Below are 20,878 nucleotides of genomic sequence, written 5' to 3' on the forward strand. Positions count from 1 at the left end.
GAAGAAATCTTTTTGTTTATGACAGTACATCATGTGAGAATGTTCATGCCATTTCCATGAAGTAGCCTACAGTCTATTCATATCTGAAGTTAATAAGCAGGTCTTGTTGAACCAACTTTTCCTGTGGATCCAGGCTACTTCTGTGCAGACTTATGTAGTAAATAATCTCATGGATTATGTATGGATGTATAAACAATTAGAAGAGATTTTGTAGTGAATATCAGGAACATACTTACCTTCATCCGGGTGGACATTCAGTGCCACCCAGATAAGGATGGGTTCCCTTTTGAGTCTGGTTCCATGTCAGGGAATTTCTTCTTGCACTTTTACCACTGGCTTGTTCAATAGGGATACATTAATATGTACTAATGTATAAATTCATATTTTAGAACCTATTTCATTTTTCTGCTTGGGAGAATGTCTGTGGTTAAAAGCGCTCTACAGACAAAACTGAACTGAACGCATTACGCCACCTGTGGTAATTATGATTATGGTCACCTGTGATGATGTTGGTGTATTCTACTCTTTTGGCACGAGCAGGACTTGGACGTAGCCCATGTCTTCTATCTCTCTGTGTTTATAAAAACAGTGTGTGTGTGTGTGTGTGTGTGTGTGTGTGTGTGTGTGTGTGTGTGTGTGTGTGTGTGTGTGTGTGTGTGTGTGTGTAAGAGAGAGTCAGTCACAGGGACATGACAAGCTTATAAACACCGACTCGGACCCAGAGATCTGCTGAGTGTTGTGTTTGCTGGGTTTTTGGAGCGGATGGAAGCGCTTTCCTGGGATTTAGCTCCTGCGATCAGAGGACCACATTTATGGGATTTTTAAGGATATAGCAAAGGCAAGTTGTTATTGATTTACTGCAAATGAATGGGCTGTCGGATAATACCGGGTAGTGAGGTAGGAAATAACACCGGTTTGCCGTGATTGTGGATGGACGCGTTCTCTGTTAGTGCTCCAGCTCTTTATGTTCTTCTCATACACCAGCATATAAACCCCTCCAACACGACGGTATGTGTGCGTGCGCGTGTATTGTCGTACATCGTCCCTTTTTGTCCACAGTTGGTATTTTAGGAAAGCCCTCACCTAGAGGAGTGTCGAGGAGAATCTAGGTCTGTTGCGCTTGTCTAAAAATACCAGCGTCTCCGTGCGTAAATTCCAAATAGCGCATCAGAAAACGAGAAAACGACGACTTGTGGCTCTGTGAAGATGGAAAAGGGTGGAAAGGATTTTGTTCACTCGATGCATAAAATTTAACCATGTAGCTGCATTTCACAGGCACTTTTGCGTAGAATGCATGCAGGAGGATCTGGAGTGCGAGTGAAAAATGCGTCTAGGATTCACAGCATCACTTAGTTGTGATTGGAGTGAAATTTCTTTCTTATCCTCTCTATACACCATAGTGATAGGCAAGGCAGCCGGGCACTGTCTTATATAGTCCGTGTATACACACACACACACACACACACACACACACACACACACACACACACACTCACAGAGAGAGAGAGAGAGAGAGAGAGAGAGAGAGAGAGAGAGAGAGAAAGAGAGAGAGAGAGAGAGAGAGAGAGAGATGGGAAGGGGGGATCCATAAGGGTGGGCTTTGCATATTTCTAATGAAACCAATGAGAATGCCCAGATCCGAGCAGCAGGGCGAGGGCAGAAGAAAAGCGACTGCAGTTTAGAAGGGGTGTGTGTATATGTGAGTATGTGTGTCTTGTGTCTTGTGTGTGTGTGTGTGTGTGTGTGTGTGTGTGTGTGTGTGTGTGTGTGTATCAGTCGGCTTTAAGACGCTGTCATTGCAGTGCAGTGTGCCAGATGTGTGTGTCACTAGCTCGCCTCTGGTCAGATAGTTAAGGACTGGGTGTATAGCGCGCGGAGGTTCTCGCATCGTCCGGACGCATTTCGAACCCGCTTTCACAGGCGTCGACCGGGTGCGCGCACTTTTTCCTTCTCTCTCTTTCTTTCTCTCTCTCTCTCTATCTGTGAACGGGGGATTTACGCTCATCATTGGAGAGGTCGCCGTGTGTGCTGTTGTTGAACAGGCTCTCGTTTCTCTCTGCTGAAGGAAATGGCAAGTCGGGAAAGGGAGAGAGGCGCGCGCCGGCTCGACAGCGCAGGAAACCGGAGCTGAACGCACGCGCGCCGGGCGCCCTGTCTCCTGTCTGGCTCCTCAATCCGCTTCTCCTGCATTATTATTATTATTATTTTTTTATTATTATTTTATTTAAATTTCTTTTTTTTTCCTTCCATCAGAACGACGCTCCAGCGAGCGGATTTTTTTTTAATCACAGAGGATTCTTCTTACTTGCATTTTTTTTTGTAAGTGTTTTTCTTTCTTCATTATTTCCAAAAACAACCACAAGGACGCGAGGATGCATGTTGGATTAGCGCTGATCCTCTTAACGGGAATCTTTGTCAAAGCAAGAGCCATCAAGCCTGGTAAGTGACACCCGATCATGCGTGTTTATTTATGCGCAGTGTTTGGGTTATGGAGGATTTCGAGGGATTAGACTGTGAAAACTGCGGGATGTTGAAGAAAGGTGTGTTTTTTTAAGAGAAGGATCGGAGCTGCTCACCTGTCCGACACACTGCCCAACTTTCATTAAATATATTCCTCCATCAGGCGCATCTTAAAAACAGCGAGCGCGCAAAATCGAGCTTGAGGTTCAGGAGGTTTTAGATCTTCTGATTAGATACAAACTCAGCGATCGGTTATAAACACCGAGATCAGTTTTGAACCCCGTGATTAGTTTTTTAACTTTGTGATCAGCTATGAACACCGAGATCGGTTATAAACACCGAGATCACTTATAAACACGAGATCAGTTATAAACACCAAGATCAGTTATAAACACCAAGATCAGTTATAAACACGGAGAACAGCTTTGAACCCCGTGATTAGTTTTTTAACTTTGTGATCAGCTATGAACACCGACATCGGTTATAAACACCGAGATCACTTATAAACACCGAGATCAGTTATAAACACCAAGATCAGTTATAAACACCGAGATCAGTTATAAACACCGAGATCAGCTATAAACCTCGTGATCAGTTTTAAACAATGATCTGTTCTAAAGCCCTGTGACCAGTTTTACAAAAAACAAGATCAGCTATAAACACCGTGATCAGTTTTTAATACCGTGATCAGAACACACGGATCAGCAATTAACACAGGATCTGTTCTGAAAACTTTGATCTGTTCTAAACCCGTGATTTTTTTTTTTCATCATGATAAGTCGGGGAACCCCGTGATCTGTTCTGAACACCGTGATCAATTTTGAATCCTGTGATCAGACATAAACACCGGGATCTGTTCCGAACACCGAGATCAATTTTGTATCCTGTGATCAGACGTAAACACTGGGATCTGTTCTGAACACCGTGATCAGTTCTGAATCCTGTGATCAGACATAAACACTGGGATCTGTTCCAAACACAGTGATCAGTTTTGAATCCTGTGAACAGACATAAACACCGGGATCTGTTCTGTGATCAGTTATAAACCGTAAATTTAATTCAACGTCAGCGTTATTTGTGTTTCTTTTAACAATAGACATTGTCCCCTAAAGCAGCTTCACAGCGTCTAATCTTAAAACTACTCTAAATCCTTAACCATAATTCCATCGCAGCTTCTTCCTTTCACGTCCAATGAACATTTCCACAAATTGTAATGTATATATATGTTTCTCACACAGACTCGGGGACTTTTTTGTTGTTCTGTTTTGCAAAAAAAAATTTTTTGATTACTTCTAGTCACTACTTAGTAGTTTAGTAGTAACAGAAACGACCGAACAAACAACAAATTCCGTGTAGTTAGATGGATTATTAGTTATTTCTGGTTGAAAATCCCGCATTACAGACTGTAGGATCCTGTTAGTTCATCTTCAGCTTGCTAAAAGTTATTCTAGTTCATTTTATCTCCAAGTGAAAAAGACAAAGTGAACAGAAATACAATAAAAATTTGTCCAAATGTAATCTAACAGGGAAAGATATACAGGATAATAATAATAATAATAATAATAATAATAATAATAATAATAATAATAATAATAATAATAATAATAATAATAATAAAAATAAAGCATACGCTCCATATTTACAATGTATTGTATATTTTATATATATATATATATATATATATATATATATATATATATATATATATATATATATATATATATATATATATATATATATATATATGTTTGGTAGCTGTCGTTTTTCTTAAACATCTGCTTTGGTTTTGCAGATGTTTTTAAGAATTATGTGTGGCCTTGTTCATTCAAACAGTGGGAAAAAAACCACAAACAAGAAATAAAATAGATTAAAACACTAAAAGTGTTTCTCGTCACTTGAAGTGGAGACGTATTTATGATATAAAAAAAAAGTGTTGTTTTATTTGACCTTGTTTATGTTTGTTTGTTTGTATGCTGAAATGCATTTGTACTATTTGGATCATTAACGAAAGAGCGCTTTTCTCTTCTATTAACTGTTCCTACTGATTTTATTAGTCGATTTCGGTTTCCTCCACGTGTTGGGTATTGTGTCGACTTTTCACCGTGTTTCTCAGTTTTAGACCAATGTGGGGGAAACATCCGGATCACCAGTGCCAGCTACCTGACCTCCCCGGGCTACCCAGCCTCATACCTGCCGTCGCAGAGGTGTGTGTGGGTGATCTCAGCTCCAGCACCGCACCAGCGCATCCTCATCAACTTCAACCCTCACTTCGACCTGGAGGACCGCGAGTGCAAGTGAGTGTGTTTGTGTGTGTGTGTGTGTGTGTGCTTGCGCTCGTGCGCCTCCGCCTGCTCGCATGTGTGTATATTTGCGCAGTGAAAGGGCGCCACCTAGCGACCGCTTCTCCTCACGGCCCCGTGGCTGCTCTATACACTAAAGTGTTTCCTGGCTTATTGATTTTGGCTGCTGTGTGTTCAGTAGATGAGTGGTGCATATTAGTTTTGGATGGATTTAATGCTGTCGATCTGTGATGAAGTCTCGGATAAGTGCTTTTACTCTGCTCTTATACAAGTTCAATGATTTTTTGCAGCTATGAAATGCTGTTTGTTTTTGCCGAGCAATTTAGCAAAGATAAAGAAAGAAAGAAAGAAAGAAAGAAAGAAAGAAAGAAAGAAAGAAAGAAAGAAAGAAAGAAAGAAAGAAAGAAAGAAAGAAAGAAAGAAAACACTGCTTTATAAAAAAAAAACGTTCTTTTTTTTTTTTCCAAGCGCCAATTGCATCTTGATGAAGTGCTTGTGTGACTAAAGAGAGCTGAACGCTATCAGTAACGCGAGAGTCACGCTGTAGTCTTTGCTTAGGCGTGCCGCTCTGTCACTCCGTAAATCTTGCTTTCTCTCACTCTCTTCTCCTTTGCTTCCTTTGTTTGAGCCAGAGGGTTCGACTGGAGAGTGGCATTTGAGGACTGTCACCATGTGCTTGTCTCTGTTGCACCGTCCTCTCCACCCAGATAGTCTTCCGCTCTAAGCCTTTTGTGTCCACAGAAAACCTTGTATTAATGGCACCCTTTATCAGAATCGTTACCTTTTTACAGCCCTGAACCTACAGAGATTTACAGCTTCTGATGACCCAGGGTTGTCTGTTCAAAAGGGGATCGTTTCTTCTCTGGGGTCATGTTTCCCTACCCAGAGACACACACACACACACACACACACACACACACACACACACACACACACACACACACACAGACAGTCTTTTAAATGTGAGCTTCTTGTATAGATTGGAGTGAAAAAGGACACATGGTCAAGAGACAATGCTCCCCTAAGCTGCCTAATGAAATTATCCAAGAATGAGTTTCCTCTGTTTGAATATGCTGAGTAAAAGAAACAGTGCTGGAGGCAGTAAGTGGAAAAAAAATGCATTCTGTTCTCAGTTTGGAAAAGATTTTAGACAGCAGCCTTGAGCAATTCCATGCAGTCTACAATAAGCCATTACTGATATTTATGCTTGATCAAATTTGCTACTTGTATACACCCTTGCCTAAAACTGTTGTACATTAATTTGTTTGTTACTCCATTTTTTCTGTGAGTGGATGTTATCGCTAGCTGTACATGCCCTTTCACCGAGCGCCCTCATTACATTTAGAGAAAGGCATAGTGTTTTCTTAGTCATTTGTTCAGTCGTGGCATGTAAACCGTAGTATTAAAGAATATCGTTGGAATGAGGTCTGTGAAATGTAATTAGCTTACACCCTGTCGTTTTGAAGAACATCTCGCCAACTGTGCATCTTTCACCATTTTCTAAACATCTGTGGTCTTATAGTTGATTTGCAAGATGAAAGGCCAAAGTTTAGTTGGGTTTCAGTTCTGCTTGGACGATCTCACCTTCTAAGTAGAAAGGGAATTGCAAATTAGTGTCTTTTCCCACTTAGGAGAGCCACAGATGGAGACATCTATTTTTTCACTAATGCAATTTCAAGTAGAGATGGGCATCTGTTTGGTGGGTCTGGTGTCTGCAGATTAGGGATTGTTTTCTTGACTTTTGCTTTCAGCTGAACACACATTACGAGACCTCGCATGACGGAAACCGTTGATGTCCAAAATGGATTTCTTATCAGATGGAAGCTATAGAGTGAGTTGTTGCAGTGATGTAATTAGCAGCATATGGAACACACATGTTCCTGGTGTTCATGATATGTCCACTATCAACAAAGCAAACAAGAAAAGCTGTAGAACCAGTGATAAAACCTGTGCGTAAGACAAAGTGAGAGAGAGAGAGAGAGAGAGAGAGAGAGAGAGAGAGAGAGAGAGAGAGAGAGAGAGAGAGAGAGAGAGACCCAGAGTGCACTCCGTCAAAAAGATAAGCACTTAAGTGGCTCTCGAAGATGGATCGTTCTTTTTTTCATGTTTGTATTCCTTGTCTTTTCTAAGAACATGCACACCCATGAAGTTTGTGGAGAAAGCTGATCCATAGAGACAAATATTTGAACTGTAGTCTTTTCACAGCGGTGAGCTGCCACCCACATGCCTGCCTGAGTGAGCAGGTTTCCTCTTAGTCTCCTCTGGGGGGGTTTATGCATGTGTTCAGACCTGCCGATTTTAAGCCAATTCTACTGCAACAATTTTGTCTGACGACCTCCCCAACCAACACACACACACACACACACACACACACACACACACACACACACACACACACACACACACACATACACTTGCGGACTCCAGAAGGACGCGGTTTGAATGCAAAGCTTTCACTCGAACGCCCATGGGAGATGTGAGACAGCTTTGCTGGTTCTGTCAGACTGGGACCTTCAGTATCAGGCTGAGAAATAGCTCTTGGCAAGCACAGCAGGTCTATTAAAGCTGGTCGAGTGTCTCTGAGGCTTGGCTCTTGGCACGCTGCATGGTTGTATCTTGTTTTTGTGTCTGTCGTGTCAAAAGCAGTATTCTCCAGGTTCACGCAAGACACGTCATGGATCACTGATGTGTGCAGATTTGCTGACCAGCTGCAATTTTGACATGTTCTGTTTGCACTTTCAGGCACCTGCTTTTAAGAAATGAGGGGACACAATTAGAGAGAGATGAATGAAAGAAGGGGAACGAATCAGGAACGAAAGTAGCGTATGCAGCAGAACATGTCTAAAAATCTGGATTTTTCCAACTGGCAGTTGAGCTTTGTGAGTGTGTGTCCATGTGGGTGCTGGGCGGGGGTGAGTAATATTCAGGGAATGCACGCTTTAGAACAGCCCATTGTAGAAGAAGTCATTAAATGTCTCCTTTCCTCTTAGTGTTTCTGAAGTTCCTGAGACCCCCTGTTGCTCAGCAGAAACCTAACACTCTGAAGCGCAGTCTTTTCTCTGTAACAGGGCCTTGGCTTCTACGCTGTCCTGCTGGTTCAGCCCACAGAGCAGCACACACCCCGCTGGCAAAGCAAACGCCCTCCACTCGGCTCACACACAACACACATCCTGCCACTTGGCTGATGGAGAGGAGGCTGGGATGTGGCACGGCTTTGATTTACAGAGCCCTGGATAATGTAGGGAGATGAATTTAAATGAAACATAGGCCACAGGTTGCTGTAGGCTACAAACCTCCCGCTGTGGATGGGAATCAGTTGGAAGAAATGCGTATAGAGTTTTGTTTGCATGTGTGTCAAAGAAAAGCTCCTTCAGGCTCTGCAACAATTCTCATAGCTCTGTGAAAAAACTTCGATTCTTAATGACATGATAGGGATACATCCGAAGTCTTGTCCTTGCCTGATCGAAACCAAGCCTCTGCCTTACCCCTTAGCATGAAGGAATAAACTTGCTTTTTCAATTTAATAATTTAATTAAATTTATTTATTTTCCACCCAGACATGTCCCACACGACCATGTTACATAGACCTGAGCAATATGATGATAGCAGTGTATATGTGCAAACCTATTATAGTGTTTAAATCATTAAATGCTTTAGATCTTAATCTTTGACAGCCTTAAAACCCCTGCCGTGTTGCCAGAACTCGCTTTCTCAACTCTTTCACGCTCTTGCGCAACCGAGAGCAATCTGGACAGCGTGCTCGTTCATAAGTGGTTGTCACGGTGGTAGAACTAAAGAAGACAGGAATGCAGTGTGTCTCTTTCATCCTGCGCTGACTGGGCTTTATTTTTTTTTAAATACAGGGAATGCTCTGACCTCAGGCCCACGGAGGAGGACTGGGCTGACAGCAATTGTTTCTGATACTTCTAGCTCGGGTTAACAAGCGTAAGCTGTGTAGAGTATCAGGGAAGCTGTGGGATCAAACGCAGGAAGGATTGCGCTGCGTCTGTTTCAGAGCAGCTGGTGGGACGGGGAGAGCAGCTTTCGCCTTGTTTTAGGGAACTAAAACAGGCAGAAGGTTTGAATGCAGCCTCCTGAAGACATGCTACAGTTGTTTGTTCCTATAACAGCGAGCACGCAGCGTGAAGCTGAAGTGTTGGTCGGCTAAATTCGATTGTGCAGCGGGGTGAAAGCAAATTATTAGGCGGTGGGCGGTTGGCAAAGGCGCTCGCTATAGCTATGTCTTTTTCGTTATTGGTCCCAAATCAGATTTATGAGAGCACACATACGCTCACTCATGCACACAACACAGCTGAAGAGGGGAAATCCGCAGAATAATTGCGGTTCTGTTTTAAAGTCATGTGTTTCGATAAAGTGAATAGGCCACATTCTGTCTCTCTTCCTTTTCCCCCTGCCCTCCTTTTCTCCTTACACAGCTCCCCTCCAAGTAGGACAAAGTCCTCTGGTTAATGAAAAGGATTAAAGTGCACTCTGTGTGTGTGTGTGTGTGTGTGTGTGTGTGTGTGTGTGTGTGTGTGTGTGTGTGTGTGTGTGTGTTTGGACTGGGGTAGCTAGCAGTGAAGTGGTTCACCTTGGCTGCGTGTCGGAAGGACAGGCTGATTGAAAAGTGCTCTCTGTCTGCGACATCTGCCGTCCTCCCTGCTGCTCTGTCAGGCTTGATTCATGTGCGCCTCTCTCTCTCCCTCTTGCCATTTCGCTGCTCAGCGTGAGCGGATCCGAGAGCTTGAAAAGAGGAAAGAGGCATGGGAGGTGCGGATAAGAAAGAGTGAAAAGTGTTCAATGGAATATTTAAGGAAAAGTGAAAAGGGGAGGGTGTGGCTGCGAAATGTGCCGGGGGCGGGGTGGGTGAGAAAAAACACAGCAGCCAAAGTCCTGGTTATTAGTATGCATATTAGAAATAAAGACAAAACAAAGAAAGTGAGAAAGGAGGAGTGGAAAAACAGACCGTTGTGCATTTAGGGTGTGACGGAGAAACGAGCGTGATGAATTCACGAGGATGAAAAGAATAACAGTCGTTTATAAAATATGATGCGACTCCACGTTCCCCTTCCCAGCTCTGTTAAAACTCATAAATCTCATTCCTGAAGTTTTTCAGAAATATTATAAAAATTCAGGAATAAAATATTTAAAGAACGTGGGGAGCTTTTTAAAGGAGAGTTTTGGCTTACACTACTCAGTTCTCTAAAGTTTCCGCCAAAAACGAGTCGGACATTCCGTGTCCCAGACTTAAGCTATTCAAACTTAGTGATTCCTGCTGCTTATTCGATTTTCAATCCCTTGCTGGCTCATCAAAAAAAAAAATGAGCGTTGCAAATTTACATGATTAAAGAACAACTAATCCCTCAGCTCAATCTAGGCCTTACTTGTTCTTCCTGCTTTTGAGATAACAAGGGATATCGATGTTAAACCTGTAATTTAATTCTATGTCCTGTTCAAGAAGCAAAGCCTCTGAGCTCATCTTGATAGCATGTAGGTTTATTAGCAACAGGTTTTTCCTTCTGCCATCCATCTCTATGCGCAAATTTTTAGTTGGTCTCTTGGCGAGGATGACTCCAGACGAAAAATTAATGAGGTGTAATTACGATGCATGAAGCGTTGAGTCATTGAAGCTGACTAAGAAGACCCAGAGCTCCCTAGTGCTTAATGCTTCTTCACCCCTACACTAGGTCAGAGGGGCTCTATGTGTCGGACGTTAATTGATGTTGGCCTATAGGAGTGCTATCACGTCATGTTTAGTTTGCCGTCAGGATTGCAAAAGACCCTTTGGGTTTGATTGATGAGGTTCAGTAATGCGATTACCATATCAAGACCAATATTTGGCTTGTGTTTTCAGGTTCACAATGGGATAGAGAAAGGTCTTGAAGACAAAAATGTATGTAGTGCTTTATTTTTGATATAGAAGGACTTTCACTTACCTTTCTCTGTGTGCAACCGTATTTTCACCTATCCTTCGCTTGGGCTGTCCATCTTTATTTTTCCCCTCCCACATTCAGCGGTTGAGTCTGACAACCCTCGACAGACAGTGATGGATGTTTCTAAGGGTCCATCTGATGAAGTCTCTATATAGGCTCTTTGCTCAGACCTCTCAAACACTTAATTTGCTCTTTTCTTTCAGCGCTCACTCTTTTTTTTTTCATTGGGAGGGGGTGGCTGTGAGCAAAGGGTAAAAATGAAGCCACACTGAAAGTCAAGCCCCAAGGTGGGATGCTAGTGTTCTCATATCACGGCTCTTCTTGTCTTTTTTCCGCTTCTTTTCTCTTCTCTGGTACATCTGCCAGTCCTGCTGAGAAGGCTACACTCATTAGCACTCGCGAAGCCTCCAAGTTGGCAAAGCACATGAGGGATTGGAAATACAATAGGTCGTTTTGCCCTCCAAAATTTGGCACCAGGTTTGGCACCAGCCCATTGATTAAATGGCGTCTTATCGAGCCACACACGTATATTCTGTATGTATGTATGTATGTATGAATGATGTATGTGTGTGTGTGTGTGTGTGTGTGTGTGTGTGTGTGTGTGTGTGTGTGTGTGTGTGTGTGTATATATATATATATATATATATATATATATATATATATATATTATTTTTTTTTTTGCACACACACATTCACACATTGAGCAGAGCACACCAGTTGCAGCGGATATGAAGCAGCTCTTGGCACCTGACACACTCAGCAAGGCTGCACTTCACTATCATTCCAAGCCTGGATGAATTCCTCATACTGGATACTGAAAATAGAGAGGAAAGAAGAATAACACAGAGAAAATGAAAAAAAAAAGCCTATTATTCACAGCACTGGACACTGAAAACAAAAAATTCTAATTTAACATTGCCCATTGTTCTCTCTTCCTTTCTTAGTGTCAAATAATCAAACTTCTAAAGGAAACGTTATGTAAACGCATGTTTACATACTAGGGTTTTATTTTTTAAGGATGTTGAGTTTTATTTAACGGAGGGTGGAAAAGTAAGGTGTAGGTCCGTCTCTTTATGCATCTCTTTGCCTCATTAGACATTTGATCTTTGTAAGAATATATTTAGTTGCAGTAGTAGTCTTTTGCTTCACGCAGTACACTTTAATAGTAGATTATCAAAGAACCCCACTTCTCACCATATCATTTGTGATGGTCCAACGGACTTTGTTGTGTTGTCCTCAACATTCTGCTTTGATGTGGAAATCAACTCGGGGATTAATTTTTAAATGTGAATGGAGTTAAATTATTTAAAATGATTTCAAAAACAAAAATGTTTGAAAAAGAGTGTGTCATGTTAACAAGCGAGATTATGTCATTTGGTATAGTCTTCTTAAGCCATTGGTCTTTTGCACGTATGCATGTTTGTGTGTGTGTGTGTGTGTGTGTGTGTGTGTGTGTGTGTGTGTGTGTGTGTGGGTGTAGGTCATTATGCCCTGGGCCCCGGAATTAGGCCTGACACTATCCTGTGCTTGTAAGTTATGATAGTGACCCGGTCAAAGTCACAAAGTCAGAACACTGCCCCAGTCCACCCTCGCTGAATGACTGATCCCTGAGGAAGAGGTGTGGATGGAGGGTTCATGATGAAAGAAGAGACATTCAAGTATACGTCTGTTAATTGAATAAGTGCCATGTGGTTTAAACGCTTACACCACCCTCTCCCTCCCATAGCCATCCATTCTGTATAGAGATGAAAAAAATGTGAGAAAATAGTGACTGAATTAATGAGTGAAAGTAGGCTCAGAGAGGAACAGGACACCAACCCACCCACAGCCTTAGGGTTATCCCTACGTTTTTATTCATTAACCAAACACACACTCTTTCTGTTCCTCTTGTTTTCTCTTTCGCTTTCTTTGCCCCTTTCCCCTCACCCTGAATCTTACCTCTGGTTGACCTCCTCTATTTCTCGCTGACATTATTCACTCCAGTGCTCAGAGCTGACTGGGCAGGGATGCGCACAGAATAAATGGATGTTATGATGTTATTATTTACTTGCTTTTTTATGGGGTCTCTGTCCCTGGATGTTATACATGATACATAAAAGTCTATAGTCTTGGCTTTACGGTCTTGTATTTGTTTGATCTGAAACAGCCTCTTTATTTAATCTGTAGCTGAACATCATGCATTTCATTGACAACCATTTCTGCATGCTGTATTGTTACATCCTGGAAATACAATGGACATAATTGGGATAATATTTCAACAAGTTATACAACATAGTTCTGTAAAAAGGGGAAATATCAATACAGTTTATAAATTATTATCAAACGATTAAAAAAATAGAGGATAGGTTGGTATGAAACCCTTTAAATTAGTTCTGGTGCCATCAGAAGTCACATAATTAGAAGAAAAGAGTCCAACTGTGTTCAATTAAAGGCTCCTAGAGTTTGTTAGAGCATACCTAAACAAACATCATCAGCGTTTGTTTATAAAGACATTCCAAACTTGAAGATCCTGTGGCGCATCATTACATCCATGATCACAGAAAAATTGAAATGTTCATGGGAGTGAATACTTATGCAAAGCTTTGGACTGGATGTCTCAATTAGTTTCACAATTTATTTATTTATTTTTTTCATTTCTTGAAATTAGTTAAACAATCATTTAAACACAATTATATTAATAAGTCTCTGAATACTTTCTGTGCTGCTGAATGGTCAGTGTGACTTGATTATGTTTTACTGACCCTTTTTCGCTTCCTGAATCACCCTCCCTCTGGGTCTACATCTCCACTGGCATGCTGTGAAAGCAGGTTCTGACCACAAACAAGTAGGCCTGTAGAGAAGCTCTGTGTGTTCAGCCTGGGGCTGGGTGTTGCCATAGGGAAGGGGATCCCTGCCTCTGTATCTCCTGCATTTCCTCTTCCTAATAGTGTTTTACATTTGCCTTCAGTGCAACAACAACACCCTTGTTTAGAGCTCTGTACATGGCCTGGATATAACCCTTCTTTTCTATGTCATGTCAGGCCAAATAAGTTCTTACAAGACTAGACTAGAGTTGCTTGTATAAGTCTTGTATTGACACTGTCGATGTCATTTATTGTCTAAATCATAGTGGATATTTTGTTTACATATACCACAATATAAATAACTTTTTTTCAATATAATGACAAAGATTTTAAAACAAAAACTGCGATAACTTCCAGTCAACTTTCGATCATAATTTATAGTGAAAGCAATATCCCTTTGTCATTTATAGCATGCTGGAAACATGACGCAGATTTCCCACCGCTTGATTTTTTTTATAAAAAAATGGGTTCACAAGTGGACACACATCTCTAACGCTAACATTTTATCCTAATAATCCTAATGAATCCAATATTATTGTATAAAAGCGTGTGGTGTTGTGGCGGACTGTAACACACAGGTTAAGGCTGTAGCTGATCTTGTCCCGTTTCTCATCATATCCTGCTTTTAAGTGACAGATTGATGTTTATCCCGTTCTGCTCGGGGGTAGATGACGGGACTTCCTTGAGCTTTGGCAGCTGTTTGTGTGTTTGTGTGTGTGTGTGTGTGTGTGTGTGTGTGTGTGTGTGTGTGTAGCTATCAGCAAAGCCACTTGAAGTAATGTGATCTTAAAATCTCCCATTCTGTGCTCATTCTCTAAAATGTATTTTCTTTTAAATGTAAATGTAAAGCCGTTCTATTCCCCAGCGGTGCTGCTAATTAATGGTTCAGGCTCTTTTTAAAGGTATGAATGTGCGACGTAATGGCAAAAGAGTGCACTTTATGGTCTAATATTCCATCTGTGATTCCTAAAAAGTGGTGCAGCAGGTTTTCTGTATTTCAGGAAAGAACACTAGAATACTGGGTTGGAAATCTATCTCTTGACCCCCATAGTACTCTCCTTTATTAATTTAGTGTGATAATCCTCTATGTTTTTTTCATAGATGTGATATAAATGAGCACAGACAGAGCCAGTGTTGTGGTACCGTCACATTATAGAGTGAAACCCTTTCAGCAAATCCGTTTCTGTCTATCCCTGCCTTTTTCGTCTGCTTTGTCGTGTCACTCATTTCTTAAGAAAAGGTCCTTCTGTGCAGTATTTAGGCTCATAATTACCCATTAATACTTAAACTTCATTAATATGATTGTTGCAAATCGGAGGATCTCTGTAAAGTGTAATTAGGTAGGTAATGAAAGCAGGCATGCTGAATCCATCAATGCTAATCATAATTGCTGTTTATGTAGGCATGGGGTGCAGTCTGCTGTGCTGCGGCTGAAAAAAAATAAACTCGCTCTAAAAATATGTTTGAGGCCAGAAGAGCCATTGGGCCTCTCTGCAGCTGTGCCTTTTTTTCGCTTGAGTAATATTAAAGTTACATGGCTGTGATAAGCGTGGAACCACTTTAAGTATCTTCACCCCTCTTTAGCACACACACACTCTTTTGGCTGCCCACTGAATGCTTTGTACTCGGTTTTAGAAATTGGGAAAGTGCTATGCAGCCCGGCGATCTCTTGGGAAAACATTAAAAAGCATAAAAATACAACCGACTACATCAGTGTGGACCTTAAACGAGCGGCCAGCATGTTACTTATTGCAAAGGACACCTTCGAACTTTTGAAAAGCAGTTCGAGTTGGTCATCGAAGTCCCCTGTGCAGTGGCAGATGGAGATAGCTGTAGTTAATCACGCTGTCAGGCATCATTCTCCCAGGTGCAGTGATGTCCCATCACTCCACTTCATGTCCATCACAGTAACATGGGGACAGACAGCTGTGAGTTCCTTATTGAGCTAACCCGAGTGTTTTAGAGCTTTTGGACAGATTGGTCAGAAAATGCTGATAAATGTTCTGTAACATCAGCTCTGACATTTTTGCCCTCGTTCTAATACTGTATTATTCTTCTTGTGGCAGCAGACCATTGATAGGGACTTGCACATGGACGATCCACATAACATAAATCTAAAATCATTTTTGGGGTTATTTAAAAAAGAATAATCCTGTAATGATTGAAATGGCATTCTGTAATGGGACATCCAGTGACTGCACTTTGCAAATGTCAGTAGGACAGCAAAGTCCACAGGACAAGGACTCACAGTTTTGTTTTGTTTTCACACATGACTAGCTGCATTTTGTCTTATTAACTTTAAAAGAGAGAACTACCGAGGCTTGGAAGGGAATAATGTAACAGGAAGTAACAGATTTCACACTTTACATTTGTTCACATTGAGGGTCAATGATGAATGAATTATGCAAGTTTTGTGATATAAGAGAAACTATGGGGACATGATGTCATAGGAAAATAAGCTACTTAACTTAGGCTACTTTAGTCCATTATTGTCACATATACTTTACAGCATAGTTAAATTATTACATTGCATATCCCAGCGATGCTGGGGTCAGAATGCAGGGTAAACCATGGTACAGCGCCTCTAAAGCAATGAGGGTTAGGGGCCTTGCTCAAGGGCCCCAAGAGTGATAGCTTGGCGATACTGTGGATTGAATCCCAGGCCTTCCAATCAGTAACCCAGAGCTTTAACCACTGAGTAACTACTTTCCTGATATTTTATTTAATTATTATTTACCATAATTTTTGCCTATTTATTATTTATTAATAAATTCTAATAATTTTATCTTATTTCTATTACATTGATTAAGGCTGAAGGTGAAATAAAGTTCTGGTAGTATTCACTGTCACACGATCTATGTTTCTTGCAATGTCATGTCAAGAGGCTTCCTTGTCAAAAATCTTAGACATTTCAAGATAAATTTCTACTTTCTTGGTAGACACAAGAGTTTGATCAATGACATGTGCAGTAGCTGGAAAGCGTGGATCTAAAGCAGACATGGCCGCTCTGGGGTTTTCCAAAAGAAAAAAAGATCAGATTCAAAGACAGATCTTTTGCCAGCATTTCAAAGCTAACCTTTGTCTTCTCAGGGTTTGTTCCAGCTGGAAATTTTTATAATACATGCAGCAAAGCCATGCCAAGTCCTTCAGAGCCTGTCAAATATTACTTCACGGCATTCTGAACTCATAATAGATGCTTAAGGCGTAACGTTTAGCATAAGTGTGCGCTTTTTGACAGCTCAACACAAGAGAGTTAGCCTGAAAGATTGTTTCAATAAGGTCACATTACACCTGACCCCCATCAATGGAAATGGCTTAAGTGATCCGTAGAGTTGCATAAGCCGGGAAATTACCACCAGTGTAATCATATTTCACGTCTTTGGTTGTATTAGCGGGTTTGAATGGCAGTGTTGGGGCTGAGACGGTCTCTCCTTCGCCCCGGGTCTGTGTTATATTGTTAGCCTGTGGTTTATTGTGTCTTCCCAAGGCGAACGTGAGACAGAGCTAATGTTCTCATTTAACATTACCGGATTGCCTGCACTCCAGACTGGCTAATACATCGCAGGGCGCTGAAAGGAAGGTCATGGAGTATTAGATGCATCCCTTTTTTTTTTATTTCCAGTGTGGGCTGTCTATTTTCACAATTAGCATAGTTGCAGGAAGTGGTGTAGCTAACACTGTGTGCCAGGGAGAGGTGGGGGACAGGTGTTAAACCCCACCAAAATAAATTTCGGGTCCAAAGGGCTATGTGTGTGTGTGTGTGTGTGTGTGTGTGTGTGTGTGTGTGTGTGTGTGTGTGTGTGTGTGCTTGTGCAGGTTGGACCAGTAGACAGTCTGAAGGTGGTCTATACTGACAACTATTAGACAAATGGCTATCAGTTTAAGGGCAAAGCTGTTGTCTAAGAGGACGAAGGGGAACAATGAGAGCGAAACATGTTAAAAGCAGCATGTCTGCTGTGTCCTCTGGGCACGGAAGCTGAAACAGGCAAAACGCATCCAGGGCCAAGAGAGAGATACAGATTTGGGACTAGAAGCAGGTGCACTGGAGTGCTGTCTAGGCTGAAAGATCACGCCACTCTGTTTTGATGAGATTGCTTGGCTCTTTTGCTTCTAGGCCCCAGGGAGCGATTCCTTCTTATAAAACAGGCCTCGTTGCTTGCTTTCACTCAGTAAACGCCTTACACTCATCATGCACAAGCTCCATACAGAACTAGAGCCCTGCAGGTGTGTACGAAAGCATATTAGCCAGATCCGTTTCGCATGGTGAACTCCGTTTATCAGAAGAAAGCCAGTCTTATGCCATCAACGGCTCTGTGAACAATCCGGTAATGCCTCCCAGATGATCGGTATCATAACACTTTGAACTCGGTGCTCCTGCAGAACAGCTGAGAATGAAGGAGAGCGGATGTACCAGCTCTCTTCTCGAATGTTTAAAGAAAAAAAGAAAAAAATGGCAAAACAGGAATGTGCTTGGAATGTTTCTGAAACACGTTTCTTAAGAATCCTCATCTACAGCATAAACCCAGAGGCAATATATCCATCTGCATGTCATTACAGTTGAATCACACATCAGCTTTACAAGGTCCATGTGTAAAGACAGCTCATGGTCTGCTTCGAAATTCCCTAAAAGTGCTAGATTTTTCGTGGAGGTGTGAAGATGTAGCATTCAGGCAGAAGGAGTCTTGAAGCTTGCGTTAGTGGTATAGTTATGCTATCTATGTCTGGATAGAGAGAGTTGTAAGAAAAAAGCTTTTTTAGGCACAATTCTTGGTATCAACTGATCTGCTGTGGACTGCCTGAAGGCATTAATTTTGTGGATGCTCAGCAGTATGTGGTATAAGTGCTTGGGGACTTCATTTGTAGTGTGTGTGTGTGTGTGTGTGTGTGTGTGTGTGTGTGTGTGTGTGTGTGTGTGTGTGTGTGTGTGTGTGTGTGTTTATCTATGTACATGCATTTGGGGATGAGGTTGTGCTATAGGGGAATCTCAGAAAGCGTGGAGGGAGAATTATTCGACAAGGTAGAGGAATGAGAAGGGAAAAGACAGGCCTGAACAAGATTGATGCTCTCTATCCTGTGCCTGCAGCACCACTGGTGCTGATGGAGATTTTTCTCAAACTCCGGCATAAAGAAACCAGATCACACTGCCCCCCTGGATCAATCTGCCACTGTCATTCCCGTGTTTCCAGGCAGTGTGTAGATTTTGGATAGTGTGACCAGAAAAGATCTCTAAGCAGCCTTTGATGATGCACCAAGTTCAAACTGGAGGGCATAATCCTAAGAACATATAGAAGATCACAAATCATGTATTTGTTTATAATGACTTCTATTGTCTTGAAGCATGATTGCTATAAAGCAAGAGAGACCTGGAAGTTTGAGGCTTGAAAGAAATGATTCAGAAATCTCGGAAAAAGCCCAGAACTTTTGTTGTTTCCAGAACAGACACTGGTAATGGCCTATTTACTGGTAAACAGCAAGTAATAAATGAAAGAACATTCAAAGAAAATGGCATCTTATTTTCGACACCACTGGTGCTAAATCCAACCATAATGCTGAAACTGTCTCACAGCCTAGAGTGTCTCTCTCAGAAGTAATAATGTGTAAGGCTTAGCCTCAGAAACACATTTGATACCATGATTTCCATTACCTTTTATACTCGTAGCAAAGCCATAGTTAGATATTGTAGAGTTATCATATACTCTGTATACTGTGTTCTTATTTAATCTGTATAGTCTCATATAGTCTGCCTATAAGATAAGTCTATAGTGTTGTTATTTATGTCCTTACTGTTGAGACTCACCAACAGCTGGAATCAAATTCCTTGTGTGTGTCAACACACTTCGACAATAAGCCTAATTCTGATTCTGATTTATGTCTCTAACTACTGGATACAGGAAGTTAGGGAGCTAGATAACTAGCTAATCTAATCATGCACTGTGACTATGGGATTTAATGCAATTTTTTAATATAACTTTGGAGCAAAATGTTCTTTAATTTGAACGCGTGCATAGACCCACACACAATACAGTAGCATGGTGCACACAGCAGAATGTTTAAATGAACCACTCCAGAAAAGCTGTGTGCATGTAAGACTATCTGTGTTATGTATAAGAGTCTGTTGAGTGCAGTCCAAAAAAACTGTGTGTATATGAGACATGGAGTGGCGTTTACCATTTATGCAGTATCTCTGGGTTGTTGCAGTGGTAAAGACTGTAGACTGGTGTAGGAGTGCTGCTGTCTGTTCTGAATGATGAGCTGCACTGAGTCTACTATCAGAGCATCCAGGCGCACACACACACACACACATAAGGGTGAAGTCATCGCTACATTAGCCACCACCCCAGGGGAGCCAATTTCGGAGAGCTGCACACTTCTCATATTCTCAGTCACACACACACACACACACACACACACACACACACACACACACACACACACACACACACACACACACACACACACACACACACAATTATAGCACTCCAGCCATTCAGACACCACATAAAGTCTCAATACTGACAATATGATGGACATCTTTAAGAATATTTTTTACATTTTATAAATTTCATTCAGAACTGGATATTTTTATACATGTTTGGGCATGTTTTAGCTGACAGATTGTATCTGTGTGTGTGTGTGTGTGTGTGTGTGTGTGTGTGTGTGTGTGTGTGTGTGTGTGTGTGTGTGTGTGTGTGTCTGTAATGAGCTCAGAGACATCACATAGTCTATAAGTGGGAATGCATCACACCAAAAGCCCCAGCGGTTCCACGATCCGCCTTCTGCTAGCAGTTAAAGGCATCACAGGTGATTAAATGTCATGGAAACCAGATCTTGCTGCCAGCTGTATCAGACCCACACTACCCCCCTTTATATAAAATGTAATATTACTGTTGAAAAAAAGCGTTTTCATAAAACAAAACAGGAGCACTTGAGGGACAGAAGTGGGCCATCAGCTCACAGTGCTGTATGTGTTCCAGTCTCACCTCGCAGGCTCTGACAGGACCTCCCTCTCTTTCTGGTATTGTGTTACTGACACAAGATCCCAGAGTGTAAGTTTGTGTTTCTGTCTCGCTTTTGTGTAGACACGTGCGTCTGTGTGTGTAACAGACTTCCGAACTGTTGCTGACTTAATTAGGCGGTTTTTCACGTCAATAGCTGTAGGGCTGAAATTCCATTTCAGCCTGGTGTGTGTGTGTGTGTGTGTGTGTGTGTGTGTGTGTGTGTGTGTGTGTGTTTTTATGGACAATCCAACCCAAGAAAAGAAACTAATTTTTGCTTTTGTTTGATAATATCATCAATAATATTGGCACCCCTAATTAAAATGAATGAAAATCTCTAATAGTTT

At 41.6% G+C, this 20,878-nt stretch overlaps 1 protein-coding gene across 3 annotated transcripts in view; it reads left to right on the forward strand.

Annotated features, from left to right (window-relative positions):
* Nucleotides 1-700: 700 nt before the first annotated feature.
* The window catches only part of nrp1a (neuropilin 1a), a 67,191-nt gene continuing 47,013 nt past the window's right edge, over nucleotides 701-20,878 (forward strand). The window contains exons 1-3 of one of the 3 annotated variants that reach the window (XM_083545409.1): nucleotides 701-838; nucleotides 2,254-2,439; nucleotides 4,574-4,754. In XM_083545409.1, coding sequence (XP_083401535.1) covers nucleotides 2,373-2,439; nucleotides 4,574-4,754 — 248 coding nt within the window. In that variant the 5' untranslated portion in view covers nucleotides 701-838; nucleotides 2,254-2,372. Of the gene's footprint in view, nucleotides 839-1,553; nucleotides 2,440-4,573; nucleotides 4,755-20,878 lie in introns of those variants that run through there. The other 2 variants (XM_083545410.1, XM_083545408.1) reach the window with 2 other exon arrangements.

Source organism: Silurus aristotelis (genome assembly GCF_946808225.1).
Source record: "Silurus aristotelis genome assembly, chromosome: 1".
NCBI classification, from domain to species: domain Eukaryota; kingdom Metazoa; phylum Chordata; class Actinopteri; order Siluriformes; family Siluridae; genus Silurus; species Silurus aristotelis.